Source organism: Callorhinus ursinus, unplaced genomic scaffold (assembly GCF_003265705.2).
Source record: "Callorhinus ursinus isolate GAN/ISIS: 27379988/994484 unplaced genomic scaffold, GSC_fseal_2.0 scaffold756, whole genome shotgun sequence".
NCBI lineage: Eukaryota > Metazoa > Chordata > Mammalia > Carnivora > Otariidae > Callorhinus > Callorhinus ursinus.
The window spans coordinates 1-17,528 of NW_027397811.1; the positions used below are offsets into that span (position 1 = coordinate 1).

A 17,528-nucleotide genomic window follows, 5' to 3' on the forward strand; every position below is an offset into this window, starting at 1 on the left:
GGGCACATTGAAGGTAAGCAGCCAAGGGCAGATGGTTGGGCGGGGGTGGGGGTGGAGCTGGAGGGGTCAGGGGTCAGGCCAAACTCAGGAGGTGGGGCTGAAGTAGGAACCTGGACTTTAAGTGGCCCATGTAATCCTCTGCCCTCTTGTTCCAAATCAAACACTCAGGGTCAGGGTTGGGGAACCAAGTTGGAGGAAGGGTAGGTTTTGGAAATAACACAGCTGGAGGGAGGCAAGAGGAAGAAGGAACTGGGACAGAAAGGGACTGTCCGTGGGTTCTTCCTCCACCCTCCAGATGGAACCTTTTTCTTGGCTGCGAGGCCGCAAGCGAAACTCACCTGCCCACACCTCTCCAGTGGGGTCCCCCCCCTTCCCTCCAGGCTCTGCTTCTCATCACTCTCTCCGACTCCTCACCAGCCATCAGCCAGAGCCCTGTCGGCGGGCTCCAGCTTGGAGAGTAATGCTGAGAGCACAAAGCACCTGGGCGGAGTTGGGAGGCTGAAGGGCTGAGCCAGATCTACAGTGGGGAGGCTCTGAGCACCCTAGATCACTGGAGGGGAGTAGACGGGGTGGGGAGCCAGTCAGAAATTGGGGCGGTGGGGGGCAGGTGCAGAGTGTAACAGAAATCCCTTGTCTCCCCTTTAAGCAGGACTGATGGGCCAGGTCTGAGGTCAGGGGGCTTGGAAAACTGGCTGTGGAATTAACTTAGCAGCCCACAGCCCTCAACTCCAGGAAACCCTCCACTGAAATGTTGCAGAAGCAGAGAGCGAAGCCACCTCCCATTCTCCGCCAGGTGACCTGTAAGAGGCCACCCTCATCTGGACGGCCAGGTCCTGAGGGGAATAAGGAGAGACTGAGGGTTCCACGGAGGGGACATGCTTCCCTCGTGAGCCTGGGGGAGAATCCTTTCCAACGTGGACCTGCCCAGGAAGATTTGCCTGGGAAGACGTTAGTTGGACCTTGCAGGCAGAATGCGTTCGTGGGACAGAAAGAGGAAAGACATGACGGCCAAAGGAAACAGAAGGTGCAAAGGTAAAGAAACTCAAAACAGCCCAACATGGGCAGGAAACAGCCAAAAGGTTGGTGTATTGGGTGTGAGGTGGGGACAAAATGGGGGGCAGAAGAGGTAGGATCAGGAAGTTTTGTGCGGTACCCGTTTCAAGCAAGGTCGTAATTGCGGGTAGGCAGTGAGGCGTCTCAGAACCTGGGAGAGTTAAACCAGGTAAATCGATAACAAAAAAGGCAGGTTATCCAGAAACATTAATACATCCAGCTGTAGTTTTGTTTTTGTTTTTAAAGATAGTATCTTTAAGTAATCTCTGCAATGTGGGGCTCGAACTCGCAACCCCAAGATCCAGAGGCACTTGTTCCACCCAGTGAGCCAGCCCGGCGCCCTGCATTCAGCTGTATTTTGATATGGAAACTCAAAGGGTTTTCCTTTCCCTTGTTCTTTAATGTGGTAGGGGTACTGGCGCCCATTCCAAAGTGGTGCAAAAGGCAGGGCCCTCCATCCCATAATAACTCCCCCCTTGCTGATCTGGTTTCAGACTCTGCAGAAGCTCTTTGTGGAAAAAAAGCATTTTAAATATATTTTTTAAAAGATTTTATTTATTTATTTGACAGAGAGAGACATAGCGAGAGAGGGAACACAAGCAGGGGCAGTGGGAGAGGGAGAAGCAGGCTTCCCGCCGAGCAGGGAGCCCGACGCGGGACTCGATCCCAGGACCCTGGGACCATGACCTGAGCCGAAGGCAGACGCTTAACTGACTGAGCCACCCAGGCGCCCCAGCATTTTAAATATTTCTAATTTTAAAAATGTTCTGAAAACACTTTGATGAACAAACACAGAATGTTTGGTAAACAATCTAGAAAACATAAAGGAATATACTGTGACAAATGTACTTCCCTTTCGTCCCTCAGGTCCGAGGGACGCAGAAACGAGCCCTTTAACCAGTACCCCGTGGGTCATCCAGGGCTACTGTGGGGTGAGAGGAAAAGGAGGGAATAGGGCTTTGGCACAGGAGAAAGTGGGTGTGGGTCAACGCCCAGGGCAGGTCCCCCCTCCCATCACCACCCTAGCGAGGCTGGCCTCAGGGCCGCAGAAAGTGAACCTGATAGCCGTGACGGCTGTCACCTGAAGACTAGCTGACCACCACCCCCAAATCCCAGACTACAGAGTCTTCCCTAACCCTGAAGATGAGCAGCCCCCAAATCATGCCTGTTATTCAATTTCCCGCGAACCAGGTACCAGGGCACTGAGCTTGTTACCTGATATAGAAACATAAAGAAACATGACATTCAATCCCTACCCCTGAGGGTTGGGGAGCAGAATCCGCATCCAGGGCTCCCATCCACTGAGCAGTAACATGGAGACAAGGGACTGGAGAATTTCTTGCAGTCAGGACAGGGACAATAGCTTACGACCACGAAGGCAAGAAGGGGGTCATTGGAAACGGGCTGTGTGACATTTAGAGTAAGAAGAACCAGAATCTTTTTTTTTTTTTTTAACCACTGGCATTACAAGATACTGTCAATCTTTTTTCTTTTTTTAAGATTTTATTTATTTATTTAATAGAGAGAGAGAGCACACCCAAGCAGGGGGTAGCGGGAGAGGGAGAGGCAGGCTCCCCCCTGAGCAGGGAGCCTGATACGGGGCTTGATCCCAGGACCCTGGGGTCATGACCTGAGCCAAAGGCAGACGCTTTAACTGACTGAGCCACCCGGGCACCAGATACTGTCAATCTTAAAATTCTTTTGACAATATTCATGTAAAAAAATAGTATCTCGTTATTATTTTGTATTTACTATATTACTAGAGAGATTGAATATCTTTTCATATGTTCATTGGCTATTTGTATATCTTTTGCTAATTGCTTATTCATATTTTTTGTCCTACATACAAAGATAAAACATTTATTTTTCTGCTGGACTTACAGGATTTTTTTCCTTCGGTGACCACAGTTCTTGGTCACGCCGCTTTGAAGAATGAAGAGGTAAACCAGATGAAAAGTGGTGGGCAGCAAAGCAAAGTTTCTTGAGTGATAGTAAAGTTTATTGAGTGACAGTACAAAGCTCCCGAAGAGGGAGGGGACCTGAGAGGGTTGCCTAAGATGGACCAGGATCTAACGCCGAGACCTAGCCCTGGCCACAAGGCAGTGTGCCAGCCGGGGAACTCGAGTCCGGGCTCTTTGGGGAGTTACTGTCTCAGCTCCCAGCTAAGAACACACTGTTATGATGGCTCCCATTTCTCTAACCAGTGTTGCCAAGCAGAGGTCAACGTTCACTCCAGTAAGGTATCGCCAGGCTCTCACATGGGGAGGTGGGTCACCACTGGGGGAGAACCCTTTGCCTTGGCTGGTGGGGAAGCTGGTATATAAGAGAGGCCACCCCTGACCACCTTCTCTACGTGTCTTGCTGTCACATTATGCCCTCTGATATCGTTTCATTCAAATCTTCCCAACCGTCAGGCCCAAATACCCTAAAAACTTGCGGGAAGTGTCCCTTTTTGGAGAATTACTCAGGAGACAGGAACACGCACGCTGCTCCTCTCATTAGGACATATTTCCCTTTGAATAAACGTGGCCCCGGCCTCTATGAATGGGATGAGTTGATCCCTGGGAGCCAGGGTCCACCCCCAGCCTGCAGGCTGAAGACTGGGCCCCAGAACATGGTATCTGAGCAGAGCTGCCACCCCAGAGGCCTTGAGCGGTCGGCTGGGCCCACCTGGTCCCTCACAGGTCAAGCTCCTCTTGGATCTGCATTGTAGGGGGACAGCTCTGGCTATGGCGTGGGTATGGGTGGATGCTTGGGTATGGGACAGACTAGAGGCAGAGGGCCAGGGTGAGGCCAGCGACCTCGAGGACAGAGGAGAAGGCATGAGTCTGAGATGTTTAAGGGCAGAGGTGATGGGGCCAGGTGCCTGACTGGGTGTGGGTAGGTGAGAATGAGCACAGTGTCTTAGGTGACACAAAGGTTTCCTGTGACCTGATGGGCTTTTTTCCAGAAAGGATGTACCTGAAGAGCAGCAAGTTTAAGGGAGAACCAACAAGGTTGAGTTTGAGGTGCTCATGGGAAGTCCCTGTATAGATGCCTAGAAATAGGGCCATTGGCTCTATGGGTCTTGGGCGTAGGAGAGGTGTTTTAAGCTAGAAATCCAGATTTGGGCCAACAACAAGTATTAGCAGTTCAAGTAAGAGAGGCTGAGATCACCTGGGGGGGACTTCTGGACAGAGAAGAGAGGAGACCCAAGACAGAGTCCTGGAAAATGCCAAGGTTTGGGGCTATGTGGGCTGGTGGGGGGGGCGCAGAGGTAAAGGAGCCATCGTGGAAGATTGTGAAGCAGCAAATACGGACAAGGAAGGTCAGAATGTGGGGAAGTCAAGACAGGAGAGAATTTCAAGAAGGGGGTAGGCAGTGTTGTCAAATGTCACTGAGAGGTCCAGAAGGTAGGTGCCCGGAAAGGCCCATTGATTAGAAGTCACTGGTGACCTTTGTTGGGGCAGCGTCTGTGGATGTGGGCCAGCAGAGGGAGGGCAGCGGGTGGAGGAGTGATGGGGGTGGGGCACTCCTTGGAGGAAGGTGTTTTTGTGAAGGCACAGGCGGAGAGAAGACCCCCGCCCGGGAGATGCAGGGTCCCCGGGGAAGGCTTGGCAAGATGAGAGTCGAGAAGAGCCAGTCAAGAGGCAGAGAGGGAAAATACAAGCGGAGGAGCGGATAACTGAAGGAGAACCTTCTGGAAGGAGCCCGAAGGGTGGGGTTCCCCCTTAACCAGGTAAAGAGGCTGTGGAATTAATGAGTCCATCCTCATCGCCAAATCCAGTCAAAGAAGCCGTCAGGGGGGCGCCAGGTACTTTCTCTTTTATAGGGGTTTAATTTTTTTCAGACCCACTTTGTACCATATGAAGTCTACAAGGATGATCTAACCAATTATCGCATAACCACACCGACTTCAGAAGAGCCTGATTGTTGGGTGGGATTTTTTCTTCAGCAACTGACTTTCCCAAGCGATCCGTTAATTGAACTATAATAACTCTTCCATTCAGGAGGTAATGGGCTGCTGGGAGAAAGACCAGTCAGGGGCCAGAGATCCCACCTCATTTTCCCAGCAAGCTCGGCAGAAGGTGGGAGGAGAAAGGCATCCAGATGTGGGGTTCTGATCGGGGTGCTCTGAAACAGGGCCTCATGGGGCCAGACTCTCCACAGGAGTCTGCCGGGGGGGCCCTGCCACAGTTCAGGCCACCACCATTTCTTACTTCTGACTCACTGCCCATGGCCAGGTCTTCTGTCAGCTCCATTCTTTGTAGCTGGGCCAAAGGGAATGTCCTGAAAGGCAAATCTGACTCTTGTCACTCCTTGCCCCAAATCCTTTCATGACTCTGCATTTTTCTTTAGGGTAACCGTGGCTTACAAGAACACGCTTCGTCTGTCCCCTGCTTGTCCCTCCAGGCTTCCTTAGAGCCCATATGCCTATCAATGAACTTAAGTACTTGGATGGTGCCGCTTTGTCACCTCCTGGCCTTTGATCACGCTGTTTCCCCAGCCTGGAAAATTCTCTCCCTTGTCCTCCTTGTCCCAAGTTTAGACATCGTGTCCCACAGGAAGCCTTCCACAGTCCCTAAGTTTGAGTCAGGAGCCCCTGCTCTTGTCCTCCTCTCTCCTCCCTGCAGTCCTGACTGCAACTCTCCTTTCCTAGCCTCCCTCCTCCGAGGACAAAAATTGTGCGTCTTATTCACTAACGCATCCTAGTGCCTCGCATGTGCCTGGCCCTTAGAAGGCGCACTATAAATCTTTGTTGGATGTATGAAGGAATCCTCTTGCACTTGGAGCTGGAGCCCTTCCCAGGGGCTGCAGGAGGAGAGCAGAGGCAGGAGAACACATGTTGTGCTCCTTCCAGAACGTTCTAGTGTCTACATTCCTAGAGAAGTCCCAGCTATGCCCTCTGAGCTAAGCCTCAGGCTCTCCTTGTCCAGCTCCTGTTAGGGCAAGGGGCCCATGTCCTAAAGATTTTAGCTTTGGGGGCACTGGTTCCTTCAGAACTTAACATGCTTGGTAAGTATTCACTCCTATCACTGGATCACAAATGTGAGGCCAACATTCTAAGCTAGCCTCAGTGGTCTAAGGAAGAGACTAGGTTTGGGTAGGGGGCTGGGAATCCACCCCGCGGCCCTTCTGACCCCAGCTGGGCAGGCGTTCTAATGATCCACATGTCCCTCCTGCCTCCTCTCATTTGAGGCTGGAACATGTGGTGTCACCCCTGTGAGGAAATGTAAAGACACAACCACACACACAAGCTGGTGAGCATTCACACCCACTCACACATATGACCGCGTACAAACACTCATGTTCTTTGGTGTGGACGTGGGTTTCAAGGTCATGAGATTCACGTGAGTGTGATGGGCTGGGGGGAGGGGCGGACACCAGCATTCCCGCCTTCCCTTTCCCCCAGCACTGACCGCCGTGCGGCTGGTCATAAGAAGGAGCCATACAAGGTGGAAAACCGATCTGCTCGTGATAGAGAAAGTACTCAGGTCAGGGAGAGAGGAAGTACAAGGTCCGTATCGGAGTCACGGTTGGCCTTAGCATCCATGGCTTTTCTCCTCTGTCCCAGGCTTCAGTGGCTTCTCGCCCTCAATCTCCGTGTTCTGTCACTCCGGCTTCCAGCTCAGGCAGTGCCATAAATGAACCCGGCCCAGGCTCTCAGCAGGCAGAAGTCACCTCTCTCCATTGCTTCCCATTGTCCCCTCTTTTAAGAGACACAGAGAGGAAACAAGAGAGGGACAGAGATGGAGACAGGGAGAGAGAGAGAGAGCACGACCGAGGCTTAAGATTGTCTTCAGGGCTGGACAGGCAAGAGAAGCGCACAGGAGTTATCCACCAGAGGCCACATCCATTTCTCTGGGTCTCAGAGACCGACCAAATCGAGTCCCTGGGTCCATATTCATTCACTTTACTTTACCCCTACCCTCACCCCTTCTTAAAAGACTTGTCAGTAGCAAACCAACCAACCAACCAACAAGTCAGGTCCTGTTTGGGCCCATTTTTTATTTATTTTGAATAGGTAATACAGTCACATGGCTCAAATTTCAAAACACACAAAAGGGTATGGAGTGCTAAGTCTCCTCCTTCCTCTTTCCCCACCCTTCCCCAAAAGCAACCAGTATCACTGGTTTCTTCTGGATATGCATATATAGTAAATATGTATAGTTTCCCCCTTTCTACCACACAAAGGCAAAGCGCACCACACACACTTCCGTGCCTTGCCGTTTTCACTCGAAGATCTTTCCCTATTAGTACACACAGAGTACTCGAGTACTAGTACTCGAGTACTCTAGGACTCCAGTACTAGCTGGAGCTGCACAGCCCTGCATTATAAGGCTGCGTAGGAGTTCAGTTAACCAATCCTCGAGGAAAGGATGTGCCTGTAGTTCCAATCTCTCACCATGGGCGCACCCGCCCCTCACCCAGAGCCCCTGAGAGACAGCATGGTGGGAGCCAGCCCCCAGCTCATTTGCGTGGCCACAAGTGGTGGCCACTGGAGTTCCAAGGTCTCAGAGCTTCCCACCGTTGGCGCCCCCCTGCTGTCCGTGTCCGCTGCTGCGGAGTCTGTGCGCTCACTGGTCACACACACGCCTGGCCCAGATGACCGCCCCTCATCACCCCGGTACCCACAGGTCCGCCTCAGATGCTAACTTGAGAGGCTGCCGTGAGACCGTCCTTTGCCAGAAAGTGCAAAGCAGGCGAATACAAAGCGGCCGAGGGGACTTGCGGGAATTACAGCCTGCCCCGGGACAGGGGTGGGGACAACTCCTACTCTAGTCTGTGACAGACACAGGGGGACAGACAGGGATTGTCCTCTCAAACCAGAGGTCCCTTGCATTTTGAGACTTCCATGGGCAGAGAGCCGGGAGAGGAGACCTAAATTAGAAATGAAGACGAGGGGAGCATCGGGACAGAGGCATATCCTCTCAGGCCTGGGAGGGAAATCCGAGGCTGTAAGAGCAGGTGGCGACAGGAGGAGGCGGAAGTAGGCAAGGGAAGGAAGAGGGAGAGGAGAAGTTGGGTAAGAGGAATGTGGGCTAAGGACCCCCTTCTAGCTCCTCCGTGGAGGCGTAGGCCTGGCAGGAGCCCTGCCCTGGAGCGTCTAGGGGACTAGCCCCAGCGCCGCAACACCATCCTCACCTTCCGAGGAAGGAACTGAGGAGGCTCAGGAGATGGGTTGAAAAACAACAGGGGAAAGCCGGAAAGCAAAAAAAAAAACAAAACAAAACCACAAAAAAACAGGAGTCTTCTGGGAAAAGCTTGGCCATCAGTCCGGGCTTCAGCTGGCCATTCTTCTCTGTGGGACGGGAACCCAGCAGGTCTGGGGTCAACAAAGCTGAGTCATGTCTCTGCCCCTCCCCCAGTGCCAGGCATCACAGGCTCAGGATGCTCCCAGCAGGGAGGGGGTGTCAGGGAGGGCGACAGAGAGGGGGCCTGGGGAGAAGGGGAGGCAGGGAGCCTTGGGCTGGAAGGAAGGAAGAGAAGAGGGCGCCAGGCCGCCTGGCCCAGCACCTACCGCTCCCCTCCCCACGCACCCTGGCCCTGGGGCCCCTGACCATATTTCCCGCCCCGGGGACCCCCTAGTTGTGAGAGAAGCCCCCATGGGAGAAGGCAGGGAGGTCTGGGGCACAGGCAGCAGCCTGGGGAAGGCAAGCCAGGGGGTTGGCCTCGCAGGCCCCGGCACCCTGGTCCTCCCGGAAATAGACCGAGTCCGCAGACTCGAAGGAGGGGTCCTGGTCAAAGAAGTTGTAGGGTCGGAGGAAGAAGCCCACACCATTCCCCACCGTCACCGTGTTGGGAACGTCTTCTGCGTGTGGGATGTGCAGGAAACCAGCCGTCACCCAGGCCACCAAGTCCTGGCAGGGGAGAAAAAAGAGGGTCCTGAGGCCTGGCTTTGTGAGGGACAGGCCCGCCTCCTCCAGCAGCCTCGGGTGTGAGGATTCCCCTTGCCAGCCCAGGAAGAATATGAAATCACAAAGCTTTCTTTCTTGGTAGGTCCTAAAGACCCCCAAGGAATGTGGCTTTAGGAGTGAACAAGGTGGCTCATCCTTGCTTCCTTTGCCTCCCCCTCTTGCTTCCACCCCCTCCACGGTCAATGGACCTCTCCAGCAATGGTCTCATTGTTGATGAAGTCAGCGAAGTCCACGGTGGGAGTCCAAGGGTCGTTCAGATTGTAGATGCTGGTGCTGCTTCGCTCCGCCTCCTTCCGCTGGGTCACCGCCAGATGGTACCCCATAGGAGATTTGGATTCGATCACGAGGTCACCAAGCTGTCCTACTGCCCGAAGCTGCACTGAAGAGGGAACACAAAGGGGAAATGAGCACAAAGGTCTCGCGGTGTCGAGCCTCATTTTCATTCTCTGTACACTTGTTCTCTTTCTGTCTCTCTGTCCCATAGAGTTCCTGAGTTTGTTCCATATCCTGTATTACCAACGTCCACCGGCCCACTGTTCAGACCTCAGATAGGAATGTCATCCTCACACGTCCATCCAGATCTGAGCCCGCACCGTGGACGCATGTGTGTAGATGTGGCCTGATTCCCATCTTCAGTCCATTCCAGGATGTCAAATGCCTGGATGTTAGGGCATGTTCCCTCAGATCCGTGTTCCTCTCTTACTCTTTGTTTTCTCCTCCAACTTTTATTGTGAACATTTTAAACGTGCAGAAAAGTTGAAAGAATGGCCCAGTGAACACCCATGAACCCACAACCTAGATTCCACCTTCAACATCTTATTATATTTGAGTCAGCATGGAGTTCTCCATCTATGCGTCCATCCAGTAGGCTTCATTTGGAGTAGTGTTAAGATTGTGGCCTCAGGAATGTGTGTGTGTGTGATTGTGTGTGTGCATGCACACCCACGGGAGATTGGGGCCAAGTAGCTTCTCAGCAACATGGGCCCTTCTTATGGTCCACCTCCTCCAGTGCTGACACCCGCCACTCACCTCCCCCAGCTGAAGGCTCTCTCCAAGGAGCTGTTCTGCGGCAGCGGCTCCCCAGCAAAGCTGAGCAGCTGGATGCGGTAGCCCCGCGGGTGACCCCACTTGTTGCTGTGGTTGCTGGCCAGGTACACGTAGTGGGGGAGGGCGCCTCCCAGGGGGAAGGCGGCCTGCTCCTCGGTCTCCAGCAGCTTCCGGGTCACCTGCAGCCTCTGCATCTGGTGCTCGGGGCTCCAGGGTACCGCCGTGGGGACATAGGTCATGTCCTCAGCCCAGACCCAGTTCTCCAGTCCTGCGGGGCGGGCGGGGGGTGGGGTGGGGTGGAGGCAGGTGGGGGGAGGGAGGGCTGGTAATGCAGCTGCCCTGTCCCCTCTGGACTCTGTCCCTGCCCCGCCACTCACCGCTTCAGAGTGGGGCCAAGGAGAAACCCAGAATGGAGTGTGTCCCTGCTTCCCTTCCCTCCACCCAAGATAGCCCTGACCCAGAGATTTGGAGAAGGTCTTTCTGCCTAATGTCATCTTTGGTAATAATGCTGGATGCCTTGTGACTGGGCCTCCACTGACGTCCTCCCTTTGAGGGCCTGCAAGGGAGGATGGTTGACCTGAAGTTGGAGCAGCCTAGCAGGCAATGTGCAGTCAGATTCCTTCTGACCCTATGCCTCATGTGTGAAGCCCTATAGCGTCACCAGAACTGCCTTATCATGAACATAGGAACAGTGGTTGCTCACCTTCACTCCTCCTCAAGGAGCTCTGCACCGCAGGGCACTGAGGCTTTACTTGCACTGCAGCCTTATAAAGGAGGAACTACACCTGTGCCCATTGAGAATTTAAGTTTAGGCTTAATTTAAGGCTTAGAGAATTTAAGTAACGTGCTCTGGCTTGTCACCAAGGGTATGTGGTTACCATGACGGTGGTGCTGGCGACCCCAGTCTTACTCTGGGGTCTGCACTGCCCACACAGCGGCACACACAGGAGAGCCACATTGAGGGGGCACACCCCATGCAGACAGCAGTGGTGCAGGCCAGAGGGAAGGAAAATCGGAGCCAGGGCCCGATGCTGCCGGAGCTTCGTGGTGCTTCCTATCATCTGGGGTTTGGCAAGGAATTAAGAACAGGGCCAAAGGCACGGTCTGTTCCTTGAACTCTGGGAATTTTGAATGATTTTTATCAGAATCTCACTAGGTACCCTATTAGGAGTCAACTTAAGGGATCTGAGACCAAAGAGCAATAAACGAACACAAGCCAAAGCAGAGAGCAGAGACTGATGAAGCAGACTCCCGCTTTCCTTTTGTGGATTCACTGACCCTCCGTCCACACCCCAGGGTTTCTACCCATAGGTGACAATTAAAGGCCAACAGTTCTTTCCGGAACATCCACACAGTGGGCTCATATGGACAACAATGACAGCAACAATGGCTAATACTTCTCACTACTTGTCAGGCACGGTTCAAAGAGTTTGAAGAGACGTCCTCACTTAGGTACAGAGATAAAGAGAGATGTGTGTGTCAGGTGGAATACATATGCATCTTTTCTAGTTAAGTCCAATGAGTGAGCCTAAAAGCAATGATGTCCCATTGCTAATGAGCACTCCTGGTACCCTGGGCTTGGTTTCTAAAGAGTATCCTCCAGTAAAAAGGAACCAGAGCTCCTTGGAGAGGGGGTTGGGTTCCAGGGCTGGAGCAGGGAAAATACAAGATCAAATTGGAATATCCTGGGGCGCCTGGGTGGCTCAGTCAGTTAGGCATCTGTCTTTGGCTCAGGTCATGATCTCAGGGTCCTGGAATTGAGCCCTGCATCGGGCTCCCTGCTCAGCGGGGATTCTGCTTCTCCCTCTCCTTCTGCCTCTCCCCCTGCTTGTGCTCTGTCTCTCTCTCTCAGATGAATAAAAAAAAATTGGAACATCCTGTGGTGCCAAAAAGAAAGAAGCACTCCAAAAAGGATGGAGGCATATCGAAAGGACACAAGAACCAACTGGAAGCATCTCCCAATGACCAATATTGGAACAGTGCAAGGAACAGAATAAATAACACTGCTGGGTTGTAAACCTTAAGATAAAATAAATATCCATGAATCAATGCAGTTATGAATAATTACATGCATAAATCAATGTAAAAGGAGGATAACTTTTCCTTTGGAGAATTCTAATTAATCAATGTATAAAGAATAAAGAAAAAAATTGAGATGACCAGTAGGGAAATATTGCAGTAATAATTCTTGCAAAAAAAAAAAAAGTCTACCAACAGATGCTAAAAATCAGTGGGCAAGAATTTAAGAAGAAAAGAAATAGGATATTTGCATAGCATCACAGTAATTGCCCCAAGATATTGATTAACTGCAAATGGAAAAATGCTAACTTTTTAAAAAAGATTTTATTTACTTATTTATTTATTTATTTATTTATTTATTTATTTGACAGAGAGAGAGAGAGAGAGCACAGCAGGGGGAACTGACAGACAGAGGGAGAGGGAGAAGCAGGCTTCCTGCTGAGCAGAGAGCCCAAAGTGGGGCTTGATCCCAGAACCCTGGGCTCATGACCCAAGCTGAAGACAGACACTTAACTGACTGAGCCACCCAGGTGCCCTGGAAAAGTAGTAACTTGTGCAATGGAGAAAGCCAGAAGACACCATCTTAACCAAGTTCTTGAGGTCAACATCTCTGGTAATAAGACATCTCAACCTCATGTACCCCTTGATATTATGCACTGTGAAGGGCATAATGTCATTTCTCTGGTTTTCCAAAAAAAAGGAAGTACAATCTCAATCTTAGCATGAGAAAATAACAGAGAAATCAGATTTGAAAGATGCTGTATAAAATAATGACCCAAATCTTCCTTAGTGTCAAGGTCATGAAAGACAAGAAAAGCCTAAGGAGCTGTCATAGATTGGAGGAAACTAAGAAGAAAAGTTACCTAAATGCAGTGTGGGATCCTGGATTAGATCCTGGAACAGAAAAAGAAAGTTAATGAAAGAACTAATGAAACTCTAATAAGGTCTGTAGTTTAGTTAATAGTACTGTAATAATGTTAATCTCCTGGTTTTGATTGCCATACTGTGGTTGTGTAAGATGTTAACATTAGGGGGAACTGGGTGAAGGGTATATGGGAACTGGACAACGTTTGCAACTTTTCTTAAGTCTAAAATTATTTCAAAAGAGAAAGCGTTTTTGGGGCACCAGACTGGCTCAGTCGGAAAAGCAAGCAAATCTCAATCTTGGGGTTGTGAGTTCGAGTCCCATGCTGGGTGTAGAGATTATTGAAAGAAAGAAAGATTTTTTTTTTTTTTAAAGAGAAAGCATCTTAAAGTACTCATCATTAATCCTCAAATAGTCTTACTAAGAATGCACTGTTACACCATTTTTACACTTGGGTAAAGTGAGGCACAGAGCAGTTAAACATAAAAGTGTTTCTATCATACACATTTTTCAAGGCACTCCACATGTTCTCCACTCCTCTGTTAGAATGTAAGCCTCTTGAGAGTAGGGATGTTGTTTCTTTTGTTAAATTGCATTAATGCAGTGATTGGCACAAATATGCATTCATGGGGAGCCTGGGTGGCCAGTCAGTTAGGCGTCCGACTCTTGATTTCAGTTTAGGTCATGATCTCAGAGTCATGAGACGGAGCTCCACATTGGGCTCCGTTCCTGGTGTAGAACCGGCATAAGATTCTCTCTCTTTCCCTCTGCCCCTCCCCCTGCTCCCTCTCTCTAAAAAAGAGAAAACGGATTTAGTAACTGTTGCTTGCATGAATGATATGCAGTTATCTGAAAAAACAGAGGTGGCAAAATATATGTATGTTATGAATCAAATTTGGTAATAAAAATTTGAAATATTTATATCAGTATGTCATATTTATAGATGGTATACAATATAACAAATGTTATAATTTATTAAATATTGCAGATGCCATATTTTAAAATATGGAAGAATTTTATTTTTAAGTATGCAAGAATAACCGATCTGCTAAGGATGAAAATCTCTGTGGAATCCGACTTTCACCTTTACTTCATATGTTTTTATATTTTTAATGTTTCAGTGACAGTTCTTAAAGCTAGGCATGGAGACCTCAGCCCCCTCTGCGGGAATCCTTGCTTCCCCAGGGATGTCTTACCTCCTACATCCAGATCCACCTTGAAGTGGGCGCTGTGGGTGTGCACGGTGCCCAGCGTGTGCTCCCCAACCTGGTTCCCGTACCTTCGGGCGGCACCAAAGAGGAATGCTGAGCTGATGTAGCCGGTGGCGTGGAATCGGACTTCTATGGCCCCACTGGAATGGAAGACCATATCCCACAGGTAGTCATAATTGAGCAAGGTCGACACAGATCTGACCACCAGCACTGTCTCTACAAGGCCCCCAAAATAATGGGAGTAGAAATTTGAGTGGTGTCGCCTCAGGGGGAGGCCCTGGTTCTGTTCGAACACACAAATGGCATCACGTATTGTCTTGGGGGTGTGGGATTCCAGAAGGAAGTGCCAGTCCACGTAGGTGGCCAGGTAGGGGCAGTCCACCCCCCGGGTCAGGGGAGTGGAGTACTTGCCCATGCCAAAGCTGCCATCCATATAGCGGGTCAGCATTGCTGCAGGGGAATTTCCACCATAGACGACCAAGGCCTCCTGGAAGCTGATCTCATAAGCTAGTCGTTCTCCCCGGAAGCGGATGTCAAAGATCCTGGGGCCACTGAAAGCTCCAAGGCCAAAGGAGAAAGTCCACCACGAGGAGGTCACTCGACTCCCCTGGACACTGAAGCGGGGGCCCTGGGGATGGACCTGCAGAGGAGGAGCCGGACCGGGGGCCCCTGGGACTTGAGGGACCAGGGCCCACCTGTGCCATTGTCTGGGATCAGCACCACGTTCACCAGGCCAGCCTCAAACTGGTCCTCCAGCTGGGCCAAACTCTCGTAGTAGCGGCCTTGAAAGAACACCTTCTGGATGGCCCAGCGGGCAGGGTCCAGAGCCTTGTGGTCTACCAGCAACTCCAACCCCACGGGGTGCAGGAAGAACCCAGCCCCTGAGACGTTGTAGTAGAGGCCAAACCAGGCGGCCCGGTCCCCTGACTGCAAGCCTCGGGGGGCCGTGGGCATCGTCACCAGGTTCTGTCCTTGGCGCTTATAGAAGCAGCAGTGGTGCAGGAGCCCAGCAGCCTGGGGCAGCTCTCTGTCGAAGATCAGCTGGTTTATGTCCAGGTACTCTCGCATCAGCACGGGGCGGCGGTGGTAGGGCAGGGGGCCCCCGTGACGCTCCACCGTCACATCCCGCAGGTAGGAGGGCCGGGGCAGTGGCCCCACCACCAGCTCACTCACGTTGGGCTGGGGTTGTCCGCCAAAGAAGACGATGGCCAGTGCCTCCCGGGCAGGTGGGGGGCTCCCCCTGTCCAGGTGGGCCAGGGCTGCGGCCTTGGGGGGCAGGTGCAGCTCCACCGAGAAGACGCAGTTGTCCGAGGGGCGGGCCTGGGCTGCATCCACCAGGCCTGGCCCTAGCTGCCGGGTCAGGAAGCTCATCACGGCCGTCAGCTCCTCTCGGCTCAGGTCTGCAAACGGCTGGCTCTGGCTGGGGTGTGTCCCGGGCTGGGCACTGGGGGACACGGAGGGGCAGCGGGGAGGCTGGCCGGGTTTACATTCCCTCTCCACTCCTTTCTCACTCCCGCCATCACCCATGGCCGTCACCAGCACACTACACAGGGACAAAATAATGAAGATAGCCATAGTTAAATCTCCTGGATGGTCCTTAGGCTCCTGAATCATTATGCAGAATGGGAAATAGAAAGATAAAAGACAGACAGGACCTGGGTGCAAGACGTCTCTTTGAGTCTCTGGAGTTTCCTGCTCTCTGAGAGGTGCCGCTGGGCAAGAGGCATGATGGGCACATTGAAGGTAAGCAGCCAAGGGCAGATGGTTGGGCGGGGGTGGGGGTGGAGCTGGAGGGGTCAGGGGTCAGGCCAAACTCAGGAGGTGGGGCTGAAGTAGGAACCTGGACTTTAAGTGGCCCATGTAATCCTCTGCCCTCTTGTTCCAAATCAAACACTCAGGGTCAGGGTTGGGGAACCAAGTTGGAGGAAGGGTAGGTTTTGGAAATAACACAGCTGGAGGGAGGCAAGAGGAAGAAGGAACTGGGACAGAAAGGGACTGTCCGTGGGTTCTTCCTCCACCCTCCAGATGGAACCTTTTTCTTGGCTGCGAGGCCGCAAGCGAAACTCACCTGCCCACACCTCTCCAGTGGGGTCCCCCCCCTTCCCTCCAGGCTCTGCTTCTCATCACTCTCTCCGACTCCTCACCAGCCATCAGCCAGAGCCCTGTCGGCGGGCTCCAGCTTGGAGAGTAATGCTGAGAGCACAAAGCACCTGGGCGGAGTTGGGAGGCTGAAGGGCTGAGCCAGATCTACAGTGGGGAGGCTCTGAGCACCCTAGATCACTGGAGGGGAGTAGACGGGGTGGGGAGCCAGTCAGAAATTGGGGCGGTGGGGGGCAGGTGCAGAGTGTAACAGAAATCCCTTGTCTCCCCTTTAAGCAGGACTGATGGGCCAGGTCTGAGGTCAGGGGGCTTGGAAAACTGGCTGTGGAATTAACTTAGCAGCCCACAGCCCTCAACTCCAGGAAACCCTCCACTGAAATGTTGCAGAAGCAGAGAGCGAAGCCACCTCCCATTCTCCGCCAGGTGACCTGTAAGAGGCCACCCTCATCTGGACGGCCAGGTCCTGAGGGGAATAAGGAGAGACTGAGGGTTCCACGGAGGGGACATGCTTCCCTCGTGAGCCTGGGGGAGAATCCTTTCCAACGTGGACCTGCCCAGGAAGATTTGCCTGGGAAGACGTTAGTTGGACCTTGCAGGCAGAATGCGTTCGTGGGACAGAAAGAGGAAAGACATGACGGCCAAAGGAAACAGAAGGTGCAAAGGTAAAGAAACTCAAAACAGCCCAACATGGGCAGGAAACAGCCAAAAGGTTGGTGTATTGGGTGTGAGGTGGGGACAAAATGGGGGGCAGAAGAGGTAGGATCAGGAAGTTTTGTGCGGTACCCGTTTCAAGCAAGGTCGTAATTGCGGGTAGGCAGTGAGGCGTCTCAGAACCTGGGAGAGTTAAACCAGGTAAATCGATAACAAAAAAGGCAGGTTATCCAGAAACATTAATACATCCAGCTGTAGTTTTGTTTTTGTTTTTAAAGATAGTATCTTTAAGTAATCTCTGCAATGTGGGGCTCGAACTCGCAACCCCAAGATCCAGAGGCACTTGTTCCACCCAGTGAGCCAGCCCGGCGCCCTGCATTCAGCTGTATTTTGATATGGAAACTCAAAGGGTTTTCCTTTCCCTTGTTCTTTAATGTGGTAGGGGTACTGGCGCCCATTCCAAAGTGGTGCAAAAGGCAGGGCCCTCCATCCCATAATAACTCCCCCCTTGCTGATCTGGTTTCAGACTCTGCAGAAGCTCTTTGTGGAAAAAAAGCATTTTAAATATATTTTTTAAAAGATTTTATTTATTTATTTGACAGAGAGAGACATAGCGAGAGAGGGAACACAAGCAGGGGCAGTGGGAGAGGGAGAAGCAGGCTTCCCGCCGAGCAGGGAGCCCGA

At 51.9% G+C, this 17,528-nt stretch overlaps 1 protein-coding gene and 2 long non-coding RNA genes across 5 annotated transcripts; 2 read left to right on the forward strand and 1 right to left on the reverse strand.

Moving 5' to 3' along the window:
- The first annotated feature begins 81 nt into the window (after window positions 1-81).
- On the forward strand, window positions 82-3,498 carry LOC141372075 (uncharacterized). Of its 2 annotated transcripts, none has more exons than XR_012377403.1 (3): window positions 82-457; window positions 647-1,032; window positions 2,937-3,498. It is a non-coding gene; the product is annotated as an uncharacterized lncRNA (long non-coding RNA). The 2 variants fall into 2 exon arrangements; XR_012377402.1 differs by having other exon boundaries at window positions 84-457; window positions 650-1,032; window positions 2,937-3,497.
- Window positions 3,499-7,021: 3,523 nt separating this feature from the next.
- Window positions 7,022-15,635, reverse strand: LOC112818684 (amine oxidase [copper-containing] 3-like). Its single transcript, XM_073890545.1, is given in 5 exon segments — window positions 7,022-8,894; window positions 9,140-9,267; window positions 9,979-10,266; window positions 14,079-14,762; window positions 14,765-15,635. Coding segments are annotated over 5 exon segments (2,232 nt in total). The 5' UTR covers window positions 15,621-15,635; the 3' UTR covers window positions 7,022-8,618.
- LOC112818685 (uncharacterized) lies at window positions 15,017-17,472 on the forward strand. 2 transcript variants are annotated; one of them, XR_012377401.1, is made up of 4 exons: window positions 15,017-15,149; window positions 15,695-15,836; window positions 16,119-16,280; window positions 16,470-17,472. It is a non-coding gene; the product is annotated as an uncharacterized lncRNA (long non-coding RNA). The 2 variants fall into 2 exon arrangements; XR_012377400.1 differs by having other exon boundaries at window positions 16,473-17,472.
- The last annotated feature ends 56 nt before the right edge of the window (window positions 17,473-17,528 follow it).